The sequence below is a fragment of the Temnothorax curvispinosus genome, unplaced genomic scaffold (assembly GCF_003070985.1).
Source record: "Temnothorax curvispinosus isolate PA1 unplaced genomic scaffold, ASM307098v1 QBEX01000305.1, whole genome shotgun sequence".
NCBI lineage: Eukaryota > Metazoa > Arthropoda > Insecta > Hymenoptera > Formicidae > Temnothorax > Temnothorax curvispinosus.
The window spans coordinates 78,129-96,769 of NW_020210085.1; the positions used below are offsets into that span (position 1 = coordinate 78,129).

Sequence of the window (18,641 nt, forward strand, 5' to 3'; positions counted from 1 at the left end):
AAAAATGCGAAAAGTGAACAGATTTACTAGATTTCGACCAATGAAATTGTAGATACTTTAGTGAATTCTTTAACGAGAAACGTATGCGCGCAAACTCTGCTCTAACAGAAAAGCTGCAAGCTTATTGGCTAAAAACTGTGCGATAGCCAATCACGTTGCAGCCTTTCTGTTAGAGCAGAGTTTGCCATTAGAGAATCGGGCCCCTGAACTGCAGCGAAAAAGAACAGACCATATGCTTTTACGTTCTTCTACCTTATCTCAGGAACGGGTAGCACACGGTAGCATCGTAGCATAGTGCGTACATACATACCTGTATAGAATAAACGGAATAACCTATGGAAAAGTACTTAAAATCTACTTGTTTGTTTGTTTTTCAATATGTGTTTCTTTAGAACGTATTTCAAGCTTTGTATGTGTAAGATTTATATGTGCGAGATAATTTAATATTGAACATCTGATACTAACAATAAGAAGTTTCTCGAGGTAAATTTTCAAATTTTTCGTTAATGGACATTTATTGTGTGTCGAGTGGTAGTTGAGGTTGAGGTTGAGGTTGTGATCTCGTTGATCAAGTTGACAAGGTATGAAGAGAAATATTCGTATATCCGCTTCTTTTCTAATAATTTTATTAAAAAAACAATATATTATATACGTAGAAGAAATATAGCTTATTAGAAGCAGCTCTCAAGCAATGCTCTCCCTTAGAATTCTTAATACGTCATCAAAAACATGACATACAAGCTACGTGAAACATAAATTTTAAGGTCTAATGTTTGTGAACGTGTATGTACGTATGTATAACGTGGTTTTTAGTTATTCAAATTTATAGTTGCTTGATTATTACGAGGGACATTCACGAAGTAATGCAACATATTTTTTTCTTATTCAAGATTTGTTTTATTGCTTCAAGTTTTAAATACATCATACTTTTCCCCACGTCTTTGGCTACAAAAATATATTTTTTTAACATAATCACGTCTTCATTCACGTCTATGTCATCTAAATGTAAAAACCTGTATGTTACTGCTGTGCCACTATAGGTGAAGAACGACAGTCGACAGTCTACCCTACACCTTGGACCCTTGGATCTAGCACCTTCTGCCGTGACTTAATTTATCGATATGACGTTCCTGACATTATTGTAAACTATACATTCTATCATACGCAGTGTCTGCTCATGCATTTGATACGTGATCGTCGTGATCAGAACGTCTTCTGACAAAGCTCGCGTAGCCTTCTTCAGCCCTCTTCCATGTAAAGAATACGAGCATGTGCTACGAAATCATCGGCCTTGAAAACAGATTTTTGATTGTGCTACTATAAGTAGTGATAAGTATACATTTTGACTTATCTTTAGATATAGATCACGCATATGCATGACTCATAACTATAAACGAGCTCTGTCTTGGGACTTATAAGTACGAGTAAGTAACCAAAGTCCAAAAGACATTTAGGTATTTTTCTTCAATCTTTTTTGAGCTGTTTTTTTTTTAGTTCATTAAACCTTGGAGAGTAAGCTTTTCAACTATAAAAAGAGTTTGTGAAAGTTGGAGGCTGTATTAGGATAAAAGAGTCTTATTCAGAGTGTGACTTGTGTGATATCAATATCGAATAACTTTATATCCTTGTAACTTTTTTATTTGGCCTCTCCTAATACGGAGATCTGTATTTTTGGACGTGGCTCGTCAAAACGATTCAGCATATATATACAGGTTGTTCGATTTATGTATGTCATAAAATAAATCGCATATTCTACATAAAAAACTGATTGTGAGTCGAAAAGTCCTTTATAGTTTTTAGATACTTTTAAGGATATTAAGCGAGATCGTGCAAGTTACAGTTTGAATACGTTCTCAAATTAAGTATCCATAGATGAGGTGCATGTGTGCATATTCCGTAAATAAGAAAGACCATGCCTCGAAATCTCAAGGCTGAATACTTGTGTACAGCTTCAAAGCTAAAAGAACACTGTTTAAAATGTGTTAATAAAAAAACATTACAATATGATGTTTTCAAAACTATTATGAGAGAAAAATGGCTGGGTTTCTCCAGACCCCACGTGAGACTTACACGTATGCAAAAAATATATAAGTGTGACCTGCGAGGGTTAAAATGCTTTATAATATACATATATATCACCTTTTAAATTATTGCAAGATGAGTGGATATGCGAATATTTCTTTGCTCATGTTCTTTGTGATAGATTATAACGTCTTTTCCAGGCATATGCTCAAACATAAATATTTTGCATCGATTTTGATGAAGAGGTGGCCCTAAAATATCCAATTATGGCATCGGCGATCGAAGTTTTGGGGAAGCAAGCAATGAAAACGTTCAGCGATCGCCGGTTTTGTCAAAAAAACTTGGAAAAATTATTAAGTTTGCTAAACAAGATAACAGCAGAGGATGTGAAACTCGATAAAAACATTCTAGATTACGTTAGTAGACAGCCCGCGCCTATGTGCGTGATGGATATATTCGAGAACAAAGACATAACAATTGCAATTTTCATATTGAAACATGGAGTTAGGATGCCTATGCATGATCATCCTGGAATGCACGGTTTATTGAAGGTATGTAAATATTTGTGTCGTACATTTATATATATATATATATATATATAAGCGTTGTTGTACGACATAATGCGTAAAAATTGATGGTATAACAACTATAATACATAGATTGTCTTCAAACCGAAAGATATTAGCTTAAGATTCGACAAAAGATATAATTTTGAGTAAAAAAAGTTCCAATAAATTGTAATATGTATCAATATAATGTATACCGATCATAATATAGGTAATCAGTGGTATGGTAGAATTAAGCAGCTACAGTTTGAAGACAAAGAGTGATCATGTAATTAAAGCGAAGGAGGAAATTGCGGCAGTCAGGCATAGGCCTGACTATCTTCATAGCAACTCACCCGCTTGTACCTTTACACCGACGGAAAAGAATTTTCATGAAATCTTGTGCGTGGAGGGTCCTGCAGCTTTTCTAGACATACTCAGTCCACCGTATGACGTCGACGAGTTTGGCAAGGGAACGAGACCCTGTACGTTCTTCAAGACCGTCAAGTCTAAGTTGTGTACAGACGTGACAGATATAATCGAAGAAGTTCAATTGACAGTTGTGGAGAATCTGCCGGACTTTTATTCTTCGAGTTTAGAGTATAGAGGACCTCCTTTGAAAAATCACTGTACGTAAGATAATACTTTTCCACTTCGTGGTTTGTGAATTTTGTATTTGTGACGTTGTGCATAATCATATAGTTGTATAGTACATAGACTTTTACCACTATAATCTTCACCGCTAAATATATTTAAGATTTAAGGCTCCTGGTCCCTGCTACAACTGTCCTTATTTAATGACGTCAGAAGCGAGAAATGACACGTTTGCGAATACACCAGCGAATAAGCCTATATGCGGTTAGGCTTTGCATCACATTCATTTTACGACTGTTCATTAACTGTCAAGGGGAACGGATAGAACTCGGAATATTTTTCAAGTGTGCTGAAGTGATCTAAAGTGTCATTTTGTGCAAATATCTTTTTATTTGGAAATACCATGCAAGAATTTTCCATGTGTCATTTTTCGCTTTTGACGTCATTAAATATAAGGACAGTTACAGCAGGGACTAGGGAGTCTTAAGTTTAATGCACGCGTGGTAGATATAATCGAATCAAGAGACACGGGGTAGTGTCTCGCGCCAAGTATACGCGTAGCGCGAGACCGCTTCGTGTACCTCTTTACGCGAGCCGGAGAGTTGCGAGTACCTGGAGATTATCAGATTTCAATAACAGCTAAATGTTCATATTGTGAACGCGTGGAGCTCCGTGCCCTGTAAATTTAGCTCCAACTCGATTCTATAGTTAATCACATGTCACTGTTGGATGCCGAGTATATGTACATAGATATAATATATTAGCGATTTTGAAGGCTTGTGCTGTTCTGCACTGGTGCGTATTAAAGACTACTACATTTATCGAGAAAGATACGGTACATTTTTACTGATAAAGTATTCAATGTTAATATATCTTCATGTATAGCAGTCTTTAAAAAGTTAAAATAAAGGCAGTGCATATGCCTGACGAGTTTACTAAGTAAATAGATTGAGCGATTTCCATACCGACAATGCTTTAATGGGAAGAGTAAATAAAGAAAGAAAGTAACTGCTGTATCTCTTTCTCTCTTTACACCTACACAGTGACATCGCTGACACGCGTGCTTATACGTGAAATAATAGATATTCGTATTGATTTTTTTGTTAAAAAGAGAAAATCGAGATTGGTCGTTCTTTCTTTCTCTTTCTGCATATCGTTTAAAGTCCTGCGTTTTATGCTCGATCTGTTTGTATTATGTTTATCCTAGAGAATATTATGATGTCTTAATATTATTAGGTATCTTATGGAACTGTCGGAAACATGTCATTATGATGCTTTTAAAACATCCTTTACGTATCAATTTATGATGTCTGATGTCTTTAAGATATTGTTTTCAGATGTTTCTACAACATCTTATTTAGGATCGCTTTTAAGTCATATATTTCATGGCAAGGTGACACGTGGTTATATATAAGTGCATTAACAGGAAGAAAAACACAAGAGAAGAGCTAGAGTTGTTTGATAAATATATATATATATATTAATACGTCAACATTTATATCGCTTAATGATTGTCTATAACTTTTATTATGTGGATATTGTGTACACTTGTTGTTTGTATATAAATAATAGATAGAGAGATCAAGTTTTATCATTAGCAAAGTTATGTAAATCATCCGTGATATACCGATTTACTACGTCCTGCTTTTATCTTTTGTTTTTCTCCTTGTTAATAAATTTCAATTAACTTACGTGTGTCGTTATGCTAAAGTAATAAAAAATATCAGTGTCAGATTTAATTAAACAGACAGTAAAGTTATATTACATCCAGCGTGGTCACGACATATGTATTTTAATCAATAGATGTTGCACCTGGTAATGGTTGGGTAGGATAAACAGTTGTATGTGATCCAAACCATGTTTTATAAGAAAAATGTCCTGAATCTTTTGACAAAGTGTTAAAAAGGTCTTAAAAAATAAGCGTCTTTTAAGGACCGTCTACAATAGCCGTAAAAGTATGTAGCAAGACGTAAGCAGTAAGCTATTGACCAACCACAGTCGATTATTCTTGAATTGTAAAAATCTCATTAGTCAATAGCTTACCGCTTACGGATATATACGCTTATGCATATTCTTGGGGCTATTGTAGACGAGCCTTAGATATGCGGTGTTATCTGAGCATGAATCCAGTCAATTATTTTTATGAAAAATTTGATTAGATGCTCTATTATTAGATCGCATGCGCTCGACGTCCGACAGAGATGCGATTTAATGAAGAACAGGCTTCACACGATCAAACTTTGTTCTTCTTAACACTTCTACGTTGTTCACTATTTCACACTTGCGATGTGACTATATAATCGTGTAACCATACGTAGAATAAGAAAGTCAATGAAAAATGGAAAATGGAGCACCGAATAGCTCACACGCAGTGATGAACAGCAGTTGCCTGTAAAACAAGAAACCTAGTTTGATTTCTGTTGCCCTGCAACTTTGAATAATTAATTGGAAAAATATTTATTGTTCCATTAAGGAACCGTAGAGTATATAAATTTCAAGAACACAACCAAGGCCACTTGGTATGAAGAGCGCTTGCTGAAACTTGGTGCCTTACGAGGAAGATAAAAAAAAATTGACATTTATAAAAAAATTATTTAAAACGTTTCTGATCTGTACTAAAATATAGCTAAAGCTTTAAATATAAAAGGAAGACGCTTGCGCGTTTTTCTTTATCGAAGCTATCAGGTACCAGGATAGCCAAATCTGTCGAGAACAAATATCGAAAGTGTCTGCTACAAATTTTGTCGACAAAATGTCAGCAGAAATATACCAGAATCTGATAATAGAATGGCAACGTGATTGCAGAATTTGGCGTTTCGTAGCTATTGAAATGATGTATATTATGTATTTGTTTACGAAATGACAGATTCTCTGCGGTTTTGGCCGACAATCTGCCGACTATCAAATTATGTTGACAAACTTCGCTGGCAAAACACGAGTTTAATGTGGATACAGCTAATACCGGTTCTGTTGCGATGTCCGAGCAAATACTGCCAATCTATTGTCATACTGCGGGCAGTTTGCTTACTTAATATCTTTCTCGGATTACTTTTCGAACTATAAACTATAAAAAGTCCACTTTGAACGTTCAGTTAAGTCATGATATAAGCATATTAATTCATCACGATCGTTTCTATCAAGATTTAAAGACGACGTCAAAGTCAAGTGTAGAAGACGTAATATAATTATTTTTATTTTTAACGTTTACTTTTTAAGCAAAACGTGTACATTTTGTTACATATTGATTTAATCTATTTTTATTGTTATCTATTTTTATTGTAGATAATATAAAGCATTACATGTAAAAAATTTATTTTTTGAAAACGTACATATTTCACGTAATATACTATATTTTTCGTATCTTTTATGCGTTTTAATTTTTAAGATATTAATTATTTATTGCAAGATAGGTTGTAAAATAAATTTGTATCGGTAATATTTTCTTTAGATATATAGTACAAAAAAGGTCATTACGAGACCGGGCAAACAGTTCAGATAGAGAAGTTAATAAAGAGAATGCCCTGACTCTCTCGAGATATTAATAAATTGTTAGTAAAATTAAGAACATCGTGAAAAATATGTATATTATCTTCGAAAGCGGTGTTTTAAAATTTAAGAGTATTTTCATAACTGGAAAAAATATCTGTTACTTTTTAAACTTTTTTTTCTTATTTTGAAGCTAAAGTACTTAAATAAAATATACATATAATGTTACATTAAAAGGCAGGATAATATTGAAAATAATCAATTTTTATTTTAAAAAACATTGTTTTATATTTTAAGCTACAGATAATGATTTTTAGATATGTCTAAATGTTTAAAAAAGAGGTGGGATATAGTCCTCTAGCGATCTGAAGGATTAGCGGATAATCAAGAAATAATTTTAAAAAACTTGTTATTTGGTGGCCCTCCTCCTTCTCTGCTTATAGCTTTGACTTGAAATAGATAAAGAAAAAGAGGATGATCATAAAAAAACTTTAGAAGCATTTTTCTATAAAATTATTTTTTTTTATTTTTATGTACCTTTTTCTTGGAAAATATTAAACCGATTTTTATAAATTTTTTAAAATCTTCAGAAATGGACTATGTAATTTGATTGTACGTTTTTAAATAATTGAGATTGAGATAAAAAATAATTTTCAAATAATTAAAACTCAGAGGTTTGTTTAAATAAAAAAACGTCGATCAAAATGTAGTTAATTATATGAGAAAACAAAAAATTAAGTATGACTCGAATATATTGTTGATCTGGTGCTGAGAAAAAGGAACATATTTGGATCTATTCAATAAATATATTTGCATACAAAAAGTTATTAAAAAACATCGCCCTAAAAATTGTATACTTTATTTGTTAATAATATATTTGTGTTAAATGGATTGGTTTATAACATATATGGTTTATAATATAATATTTTATACTTTGAAAAACTTGTGTTATACTTATCCAGGAAAAAGGGGAATAAATTCAATAAAGGTATAGTTAAAGTCTACATTGTTAAAAAAACTATCAAGTTTGTAAACTTATTACAAAATGATACTATTAATTATTCGAGTATGTGTATCAGTACTCGATCACTTCGAACAGACAATTTATTTCAAACTAGCAAATCAGGTACTCAGATATTTTTTATCTGAAAAATAATCTAAAATAAAAGAATATGACACATTTGACATTTTCAAGAATCATTTGTAAGATACAAAATGCTTGTTACTTGAAAGTTTCTCTTACCATTTACGTAGACAAGTTAACGAACATTCAATCTTTACGTGGTTATTGAGTACTTGGCTTATTATCATTGGTTTGAATAACGGATACATTTGCGACTTTGAATGCCTGATATCCAATACTATTGCAAAATAAAACGTAAATATATATGACGCGAAATATAGGTGTAACTACGTAAACTACGAACACTGTAAATTTTTATGTAAGTAAATAATCATGGTTTTCTTATATTTGCTACAGAGATTATTTTATGACAGCATTTACATGTGAGATTAGATTACAAAATATAGTTCATGAACCTTAATTCTAATATAGCATATTTATGTATAAACATATATGTATACATATGTATGCGCGCGTGCACACACACATATATATACATATATAATTTATATATAAATGTCAGTATTCTGTAGACGTATCTAGAGTCACAGTAAATAGTTTTACGTAACAAACATTTGTCATAATAATTTGTTACGTTTATTTCTTTTCTCTGCGATAGCACTTGAGCTTTTCACTATAATATAAAATTCAAAGATAATGATTCGTGCTAGATTATTTAAAGTTAGATAACGCTAATAACATAAAGAAAAAATCGTGTAATTATTCCCGCTTTCATTCTTTATCGTACAAGGAAGATAGTAGAAAGTATTACCCGTGTAATATAATTATTAAAAATTACTGTTCCTCTAAATGTTAATTTAAAGGAGATGTCATCCTTTAGATTGCCCAACATCTTTCACCTTTAGAAAATACAATCCTGAATCACACGCACTGATCTTACTCAAATATAGTTCTTATTTTTATATACTTATATACAACTATCTCTTTATTTCACATGGCTGTACTACGATCACCGTGGATATATACGTAACATTAAAGATTACATCTGTAAGACCGTTTATGTATAAATAGCGCTACTGTAGAGCGTCGATCTGCTCCTTTTTACATTTGAAAGATTATATCCACACTAATCGACATTCAAATATATTCATTGATATTTTATTTAACTTCGATCACTCTCGGAGTCTTGTTGCCTTTTGTATAATGCTACATTGCTTTCCGTATAGTCCATTACGCGACGCTGACATTGTCTCTTGTATTGTTGCTGTTTATGATAAATTTTGAACGCACCTTTTATTGTTATAAAGGCTGCACCACCCTACAGAGATAAGAAACAGAAAAATATATTTTAAAAAGTACACGCACGCGCACAATAGAAATTTAAACAAGGCGGTTCTTTAGTTACTTAAGACTTAAAGAATAATGTTAATTTTTAATACCATACATATATGAAATCGTCTTGTATATATTTGAGAGTACGACAAGATTTGTGATAATATTTTTATAATTTGAAGACGTAATACGCACCAACAATGTTCTCTGAAAGTTGGAACTTATGCTTTCGAAGAATATTCTTCCGCATAGACTAGCGATGGTCGGCAGTAAAAGTGCGCCGCAAAGAACACGTGTCGCAGACACTGGATCGTTCATTGGAGGTATATCTTCAGATTGTATACTTGTGTCTTCGTCGTTATAACTGCAACACGTATATTTTAAAAGCATGTTATTTTACGTGGGTGCATTTTTCACTATATTTTTCATATTATATCGGGTTTTCCGTAAATATAACGTGTTCAGTTAAATATATGTACGTTCCAAAGATATTTATATAGAGAGGATACATCACCAGTGTTTATTACTTCCAATAAATCTTAAAGTATGATGTTGTTTGATTTTTTAAGAGAACCAGTTTATACGCGACACAATAATAATCTCGTTCTAAATGGAGGCATTTTTAAAATTTCAACATCACTATTTTTTGTAATGGAATCAGTTTTTCTACACAACTCACGTATCTTTATTCTACTTGTAAAAGTATTAAGATAAAGTCAACGAAAAGTGAATGTTATGTGAGATAATGTATCAAAATATATTTTTTGCAAACTCATTTCACATTTTTCGATTACTTTATCTACTTTTATGCAGAATAAAGAGGATTGATTTATGATTAAAAAATTTACCTGGAGTAAGCGTGCGTTGACCCCACAAGATGTAGCCTTAAAAATTAATAAACTTTCAATTAAAGCGTTTTTCTTAAAAAACTCATATTTTAGGATATATTGGAAGTAGAACGTTCTAGTATCTTTACAAGCATAATACATACATAATATATACTATTTTTAGAATCGCGATAAATATAAATTTCCTTGAAAAATTAGAAAATTGCACTAGAACATAAATTTACTACGGTATATACATATAAATAATGGACGTTGACTATTTATTGACAGTAATATTGCCGATACAAACCTGCTCGGTAGAAAATGCCTTAAAATAGGAACTTTGGATGCGTGTCGCCTCAAAAAACTAAGGGCCTGATCTTCCCAACGAAGCATCTTTCCCAAAACCAACATAATTGGAATAGTTGGCAAGCCAACCAGTAGGACTAAAGGATCAGCCTGTTCCATCATGGTAAGACCATCCTTATGACCCACCACTTGCATGACAGTAACCGCACCATAAGTCACAGCTGTCCAATATATGGATCCAACTACTATACCAGCGGCGATAAAAGGGCATACTCGGAAGATGACTGCATCAATCGTGTCGAGTACTACCACTAATGGACCTACAATTAATTTGCATGTAGGATACTCTACATGTGCAAAGAGTATAATTATAATATATATCACAATAAAATAAAGTAAAATAATGTTTATAATATAGATACTTGTATTGTTAAGAAATAACAAAAACACTAAACCCACTATAACATTAGAGATATAACACGGTCACACATACGTATATACACGTACACGACATATATATCTATACATATATATATATATATAATATATATACACATACATGCATACACATATGCATCTATGTATCTATGTATGTATAATATAATATATTCACCCATGTTTGGATAAACTATGATATATTCTGTATTGCATTGTGGGCATGCCACGGCATGTCCAGCATGACCCTTTTGCTTCTCATCGACCCATCTCTGAATACAACCCTGATGAACCCATTTTGTAGTGCCTCGGCAATGACACGGTTTAACCCACGCTGCGGTCGCATCGTCTTCATCAGTTGCAAAGCATACCCAGCAGTATCGCCTGCTGGATAAAAGAGGTTGACATTATAAATTAATAGAATGTGTCAAACAATACGCGCAGGACGTTGCTGTAAGTCTTAAAACGTGTAAAAAAATTAGATGGTATAAAGGGTTACCTAAATAAGTACACAAACTTGAAGGGGATAATCTTTGGCTTATTTTAAGAAGAAAAAGTCCTACAAACATATGTGTCCTAAACTGCTTTGTTCTCAAAATACTGAGTATCAATGTTGTGGGAATGTAAAATTTCGAAAATCTGGAAAACGTTTAAAAATATTGTATTCAACGTTGGTATGCGTACACGTGGTCGTAAGAACCATTTTCTAGTACCGATAAAACATTTTTAGATTCACCAGAAGCATGCATCTTTGACACTCTGTATTTTGAAAATAAAGCAGGACATATGTTTATACATATATTCATAGGATCTCTTCTTCCTAAAGTAAGCCAAGGAATATCCCTTACTTAGGAAACATCTTGTATATATAGTTTGAAGAATATTTCTTGGCAATACGAAATGCACTAAGCGTGGAGGTACACGTGAAATCACACGTGCTTCAAACAATAAGCATAAACTTACTCTTCTTCTGGAGTCAATGATGGCACACTGGACGTGATTTGATTTGGCGAAGATGCCCCATCGGTAATATCAACAGATAACTCATGATCCGTTATGTCGTCCCATGCATTTTGAGAACTATCATCCTCCAGCGACGCTACTTGTGCCGTGGCTTGAGAATCAGATACTTCTGTTATAAAAACAAAAAAGTGACGTATGTACGTCATAACGTCTCTCTGCCGTAGGCAAAAGGATTTCGTTAACCAAGTGTTACCATTGTTAGAGTCAACAGCTTGTCTATCGGATCTCAAATTTGTGCTGAGTCTCCTTAGAGCTTCCTCTATGCTTGGAAGACGTCGGATGTTGGCCCTGGTTATACCTGACTCAATACGCACTATCCTTCCACGGCTATCAAGCCCATAGGAGATATGCGGCAAGTTATCGTCAGACATCGTGTCTCAGTGAGGCAAAACGCTCACAAGTTCATTACCATCTGGAAAACACAAGACAACACTTACGTATCGCCTACAAACGCATCGCTCTCTGAACTCTGAACGCGAGCACTTGATTCCGATATCCGAATCAGGAGGTTATACGCGGTTGTATCAGCGGAAACGTCTGTCGGGCGAGTTTACACTTTTGGCATTTCGTTACCGCAAATCGTATAAATATTACGCAAATGTTTTTTGCGCACCGTACGTGAAACCGTTACGCAACTAGCACAACGTACGTTCACACGATACACGCGCGTGTCTTACCTATCAAGATTTTATTCGCCACCATTCGCCACTATCGACAGTATCGACACTCGTATCAGTCGTATCTCGCGCAATGCTCAAAAGGCATTAAGGGTTAAGGGCACGACGTTGATCAAGCACGACGAGGACGACGGTACGTATGTACATCGAACCTATTCGTCCTAATGAACAAACGTGCTCGTGTCAAGCAACGTTAACGTACGTAAGTGCGAATGAATGGAGCCGTATGCCGTATGCCGTATGTGCGAGCGCGTGTCTCTCGTTGATCCAAGATGTCCAAGATTAAAAACGCTCGTCCCGCACAGCACGAGTCAAATCCTGTCGGGACTGTCGACGATCGGCGATCGGCTCCTTCCAAATGCGATCGCGCGAGAGGATCGTACGTCAACGTCAAGTGAGTCGGCACTGACGCTCTGAGCTCTCAAGCGAGTCAGCGTCAGCAGTCAGCGAGCGGAAAAAAAGGGCTTCTGGTCCATTCTGGTCCTGGTAAGTATCTCATGACGTTTGTATACATTTCGGCGAACGGCGACGCAAGCGAAACGCGAGGAATCTCTGTCAACGGATATATATATATATATATATATGATACCTGTGTACCACGCGTTTCATTAATATCTAATAGTTTAACGCTTGCAAGATATGATTTACGATTAAATGACCGTGTTCATGACTACATACTACATCTTTTGATATATCTTATTATTTTTATTTATATACAGGGTGTTTTCTAAATAAGTATACACAAACTTGAAGGGGATATTCCTTGGCTTATTTTAAGAAGAAAAAGTGCTATAAACATCCAGGTCCAAAACTGCTTTGTTTTCAAAATACTGGGTGTTAAACGTGTGGAAAAAAACAATGAACGTTTTGAAAATCTGGAAAACGTTTGTATTTTAACTCTTGTGAACTCTACATTTAAAGTTCCCGCCTCACTCTACCCCCCTGGAGTGCGTTCCGATTCCCCACCTGAGTGCTGAAAATCTATAGTGCACGTGACATATACTATAGGATTTTTAGCACTCGGGTGACTCGGGTGGGGAATCCAAACGCAGCCCTGGGGAATCCGAACGCATGTATCGTCCTTGAGGCGGGTCACGGGTGCCATTTACAAGAAGAAGATAGGATTTTGTTATTTGTTATATTATTGTCGAAGATTATAGACATAATAAGATGACATTATGTAGTGTAAAAAATTGCAAAAGCAACCACAGATCAGGAAGTAGTGTACATTTTTTTCGGTAAGTAATATTATTTTTTTTGGAAAGTTTCTTTGGTTGAAAGGGTTAGGTGCTTAATATTTATTTGTAAAGACACGAGGTTAGGTTAAGTTGAAAGATGATATTTTAATATTTTGTACGGTATTCACCCTTTGCAGAACAAGTAGGGCTTTCAAGACCCACTCGATATTTCCATTTCAAATATTACGGGGATTTTACGAACGGTATAAATAGATTCCCTTTGAAAGTATACTTGAATTCTTTCAGATTTTTTATGGCAACCGTACAGCTTGAAAATCTTAACTGGCGTAAAAGCAGCAGACGTACACGTGTTCTGCGAAGGGTTAAATGTATATTATTAAAATCTCAACGTATACAATATAATGCAAATAATGAGATGTATATAAAACAACTTTTAAATATGTGTACTGCGTACACGTAGTCTTAATATAATAATAGACTTTACGTCTATTGTAAAAAGCAAGTTCAAAGTATCAGTGTTGCATTTATTGAAAAATTACAAATGTCCTATTTATAACTTCCACTATTTGTAACGTACACTCTTTATAAAGCTGTATACACGTGTATAATTAGCTGTGTATACGTAATATTTTGTAAAAAAAATTGTTTTTGTTTAAAAAAATATTTTGTATGTTATAGGTTTCCTCTAAATAATGAAAATCTTCTGAACAGATGGCGTGCTGTTGTTGGAAAAGCAGATTGGAAACCGAAAAAAACAAGTAGAATTTGTAGTCTGCATTTTAGTGAAAAAGATATTATACGAGGCATGGGATATAAATATTTTTATTTACGTGAAAATGCAGTACCAAGAGATTATTCTTCACGTGTCACAAAAAAAGAGCAGATTATCTGCTCAATGTTAAAGTCAAAAGAGACGTACACGACTGCTAATAAATCTGTAAGCTCCAGTAAAACTTATGTCTTGGACAAAAGTGCTGTAGAGGATCACAACTATTCAAATAATGATAGTACTATGATTGAAAATGATGGATCAAATACATTTGGCACTCAAGATTCAAATCACGTGGTTCAAAAGACACGTCTTTACTCAGATAAGAAACCCGACGTTATTCAAACTGATTTTGAAAATATATGTACGGCTGCAAGCCGTAGTACGTCTGTAAGCTCTAGAGAAACTTGTATCTTGGACAAAAGTGCAGAATGGGATCACAACTATTCGAGAAATAATGTTAGCATTACGATCGAAAACGATGGGTCAGGTATATTTGACACTCAAAACCCAAATCACGTGACTCAAAGGGCACGTTCTCAATCAGATAAAAAATGCAAATTTATTCTAATTGATTCAAAAAATATCGTTATGTTATCGCCTATCTCACACACGTCAACTAATCTCAACTCTAAAAAGGAAATAGATTTTGCTGCAAAAAAAATACAAAAATTATCGACAAATGTAAAAAATATGAGAAAGAAGAACAAAATATTACAGCAGAAGTTGAGAAGATATAAGAAAAAAATTACTTCAATGAAAGAAATGCTTAACCGCGTGCAGAATAAACTGACGTCGGATGATTCTTTGCACGTAATAAAAGAAGACTTTATTGAGGAAGATTTTACGTTACAGATTTTCGAAAATAAAGTTAAAAACGAAGACCGATAAACTAAAGGTTAACGTTACACGGATGAGGTAAAAATATTCGCTTTGTTGATTACGTATATCTCCCTTAAAGTTTATGACGTTTGTCTCTGATAATTTTTCTTTTTTTTTTCTTCTTTTGGCTTTACATCATTTTTAAGAATAAATTTTATAAAAATGTTTTTTAGTGACAGTAAGTTACAGACCGTTATAAGAATATACATTTAAACATTGCCTAAATATATTTAACTTACAAATTTGTCACTAAATAATGTTGCTGGTATTACATATTTATATGTACATATACTTTTTTAAACTAAACGCGTGCACGCTTTTTTAAACTAAAAAAACTGCACCATGGTGCAATAGAATAATATTTTTCAATAGAATAACTAATATATAACTAAATATGCTTTAAATAGTTGCATATTGTGTTGCATGATATCCATATTATTAAAAATAAGAAAATGATATGCTTCTTATCGATGAACCAAAGCATTGACCTTTATTTGTGCAATAAAAAATATTTTATTCATAGGACATTTTTCAACGTGCCTGCACATTAATCCTAGAAAATTGTTACTGATTATTGATATAGAACCTAATTTTCACGTTGATGTTTTTCAGAGTTAAGGAAATTTTCATCGAAAGAGATCACGCGTGCACGCTTGAGTTTGACCATGATATTTCGAAAGGAAATATGGGGTCCTCTGAAACAATAGATGATAGGCACATCTACGTATGGAAGCACGGGGGATCATTCAGAAAAGGGAATCCGTCTAAAGACGACATCGCACGCGATTGGAATATTGACTTGTTTTTGTTGGTTTCAATAGGCGAAACGAAAGTGATCTGTTGGATCTTTTTTGAAAAGCACGTTACGAGCGACAAGGCTCAGGTAGTAAAATCTACAATTACATAAATATTAGCTGACTAGCATGATCTACCCATAAGCTCTTTTAACATGTGATATATTAATCTAAGTTTTTTATAATACGTGAGTTGTTCGTTACATGTAAATACGTATGAGAACTACGTTGTTTATTTTCTCATCCGACAAAAAGCTACAAAATTTTTTTTATATAGATCTTTGTCACATGTGTCAAACGTTGCAAGAAATACTAGCTAGACTAGGCAAAATAAAGTAATGAGGGGGTTATATCAGATGGCAATATATTGTTGAGTTGCATACGTTACAAACGCGATTAAAATAAAAAAATAATTTATCTGTATATTACTAGGAAAGATGATAAAATAAAAGTGAAATACGCTGTCTAGACTTTATGGCCCGTATTCTCAGTTCACTTTTTGATCGATAAATGCGCGCATTTATTTCTGAAATTCTATAGTCTATCTAACGTAAACTATATGCTAAATGCGCTCATTTATGATAAAAGTGAACTGAGAATACGGGTCTAAGTTCTTCCGTCGCTCTCTTTACACTTTCTTATAAAAAGATTTGTCATAGTTTTAAGACTGCGAAACAACTATTGAATTTATTCTAAAAATTAACATACTGTTTGATATTCATCTCACGTCACAGAATCCTTTCAACAAAGATTATAAGAAACCATTAAAACGAAATAATTTAAATCATCAGAATGCAATAGTAGTCAACGATATAACACCATTTCTATTTACTTTGCGTGATGTTAATGATTAATTTTTATGTATACGTGACAGTAAAACTTATTCTCAGATTTACAGCGGCGACGAAATCGATTTTTTCAGTTACAGAAACTCTGAAAATAATTAAGTATTTCAATATGTTTTAACTTTTGTAGATTCTTGCAAGATCACATGAACTACTATTTATGACTACGTTTATACGGATCGATTTACGCCGAAGTTATAACATTGATATTAGGGTGCAGTCCCACGTAGAGAAAAAAGCGGAACGGAAACAAACGGAAAGCAAGCACAGTGGGGAGTAACTACGCAGAACGTACGTTTCTCCAAATATCTGTTCCGATTTTATATGACTGGGTTCCCCCATGTACCAGGAAAAACGGAAATTTATTACGTATACTTTACAGAAATGATTAATATTATAACATATAATATCTGTCTATATGATAAATATTGAAACAATCTCATGGAATATATTTTACGGAGAAAACAAAGATAATTCAAAATTATTATAAATTTTAGGTTAAAATTCTTTTCGTTTTTCCGTAAAATATCATTAGGTTAAAATTCTTTTCGTTTTTCCGTAAAATATCATCTATGGGGAATCCAGTTATATAAAAGCGGAACGGAATGAAGGGAGAAGTGGGAAGAGTTAAATATACATTGGCCGCGTTCAGGAAACACACTGTTGAATGAGCGTTTATTATGATTGGTTCTTACACTTGGATCCGGAGTAGAACCAAAGGTAAGAACCAATCATATTAAAGAATCACTGACCGCTCACTCAACAGTTGTGTTTCCTGAATGCGGCCATTGTATTATCGTCTTTTAAAGAAACGTTCTGGGGGCTTATTACGGTCCTTGAAACGAGGTGAAAGTTACAAAAGTGAGGAAATTCACTAGGGTATCTATGATTTTATTGGTCAAAATCTAGTAAATCTGTTCACTTTTGTAATTTTCACTTCGTTTCAAGAACCGTAATCGACCCCCTGATTGCGTACCCCCTACTATGGTTCCTTTCCGTTCCGCTTTTTCTTCTACGTGGACTGCACCCTAAAGCCCGTGTCACACTACGTATCGCGTTAAACGACACGGATCGGATTAGGCTGCGTTCCCACTATACGCGTCGCGTTGTCTGTCGTTAACCAATCTAAACATCCCGTCACAAGTAATGTAATAAAATGGGATGTTTTGATTGGTTGGCCCGGTGTCCGCGATGCAAGAACTGTGTCCAAGTTTCGGTTTAAGCCAATGAAACTGCTACTTTTCTGTAAGAGCTGCTAGTTGATTGGCTTAAACTGAAACTTGGACACAGACTATATTTCCATCGAGGGTTCAAATCGGGTCAGAGTCAGCCAAGTCAGCCAATAGCTATGCTGGTTACAATTGCAATTAGGTTAATTCCGTTATAACCAGCATAACCATTGGCTAACTGGTTGACTCTGACCCGATTTAAACCCTCGATGGAAACATAGTCACAGTTCTTGCATCGTGGACACCGGGCGTTACTGTATACTCCTGCTGCCATTGTAGATGACGCTTTATATCTTCTCTTTATTTTATTTTTCTTTTTTTTACTTATGTTTTTTGTATATTTCTTATTTTCTATTTTTTATTTTTTTATTATATAGGTTTTTATGTTCCGAATATGAATGTCGAGTGAAACTCAATTTACCACGTTAATTTACCACGTGGTTAATTTAAAATAAAAATATCTGATTGGCTGGTTCAGTGGAAAAACTCCAGGCATCGGGAGCTGTGAGTGGCTGTGGTCAATCGCAACGTGGTCAAACGGGATGTTCCCTTCCGGCGTCCTGTGTGCACTGTGCAGGAGCCATTAAAG

General features: G+C 34.0%; 4 protein-coding genes across 15 annotated transcripts; 3 read left to right on the forward strand and 1 right to left on the reverse strand.

Moving 5' to 3' along the window:
* The first annotated feature begins 301 nt into the window (after positions 1–301).
* Positions 302–4,096, forward strand: LOC112452880 (2-aminoethanethiol dioxygenase). Of its 2 annotated transcripts, none has more exons than XM_025013320.1 (3): positions 302–483; positions 2,223–2,573; positions 2,800–4,096. In XM_025013320.1, exons 2-3 carry the CDS (start codon positions 2,289–2,291, stop codon positions 3,202–3,204), a joined length of 690 nt encoding a protein of 229 aa, XP_024869088.1. In that variant the 5' UTR covers positions 302–483; positions 2,223–2,288; the 3' UTR covers positions 3,205–4,096. The 2 variants fall into 2 exon arrangements, with proteins under 2 accessions (XP_024869088.1, XP_024869093.1); XM_025013325.1 differs by lacking the exon at positions 302–483 and adding an exon at positions 500–581.
* A 3,998-nt stretch (positions 4,097–8,094) lies between these two features.
* On the reverse strand, positions 8,095–12,684 carry LOC112452597 (E3 ubiquitin-protein ligase MARCH5-like). 8 transcript variants are annotated; one of them, XM_025012937.1, is made up of 7 exons: positions 11,851–12,493; positions 11,598–11,766; positions 10,813–11,018; positions 10,201–10,546; positions 9,912–9,947; positions 9,259–9,427; positions 8,095–9,049 (listed from the first exon to the last, which is right to left on the reverse strand). In XM_025012937.1, the coding sequence occupies exons 1-7, from the start codon at positions 12,026–12,028 to the stop codon at positions 8,894–8,896; spliced, it is 1,260 nt and encodes a 419-aa protein (XP_024868705.1). In that variant the 5' UTR covers positions 12,029–12,493; the 3' UTR covers positions 8,095–8,893. The 8 variants fall into 8 exon arrangements, with proteins under 8 accessions (XP_024868705.1, XP_024868695.1, XP_024868669.1 ...); XM_025012927.1 differs by having other exon boundaries at positions 10,813–11,021; positions 11,851–12,488; XM_025012901.1 differs by lacking the exon at positions 9,912–9,947 and adding an exon at positions 12,537–12,684 and having other exon boundaries at positions 10,201–10,519; positions 10,813–11,021; positions 11,598–12,069.
* A 718-nt stretch (positions 12,685–13,402) lies between these two features.
* LOC112452633 (THAP domain-containing protein 5-like) lies at positions 13,403–16,446 on the forward strand. Of its 2 annotated transcripts, none has more exons than XM_025012956.1 (3): positions 13,403–13,572; positions 14,212–15,220; positions 15,797–16,446. In XM_025012956.1, exons 1-2 carry the CDS (start codon positions 13,505–13,507, stop codon positions 15,191–15,193), a joined length of 1,050 nt encoding a protein of 349 aa, XP_024868724.1. In that variant the 5' UTR covers positions 13,403–13,504; the 3' UTR covers positions 15,194–15,220; positions 15,797–16,446. The 2 variants fall into 2 exon arrangements, with proteins under 2 accessions (XP_024868724.1, XP_024868731.1); XM_025012963.1 differs by lacking the exon at positions 13,403–13,572 and adding an exon at positions 13,813–13,859.
* LOC112452652 lies at positions 15,855–18,575 on the forward strand. Of its 3 annotated transcripts, none has more exons than XM_025012979.1 (2): positions 15,855–16,067; positions 18,531–18,575. In XM_025012979.1, exons 1-2 carry the CDS (start codon positions 15,870–15,872, stop codon positions 18,558–18,560), a joined length of 228 nt encoding a protein of 75 aa, XP_024868747.1. In that variant the 5' UTR covers positions 15,855–15,869; the 3' UTR covers positions 18,561–18,575. The 3 variants fall into 3 exon arrangements, with proteins under 3 accessions (XP_024868747.1, XP_024868756.1, XP_024868740.1); XM_025012988.1 differs by lacking the exon at positions 18,531–18,575 and adding an exon at positions 18,430–18,465; XM_025012972.1 differs by lacking the exon at positions 18,531–18,575 and adding an exon at positions 16,954–17,198.
* Positions 18,576–18,641: the final 66 nt, after the last annotated feature.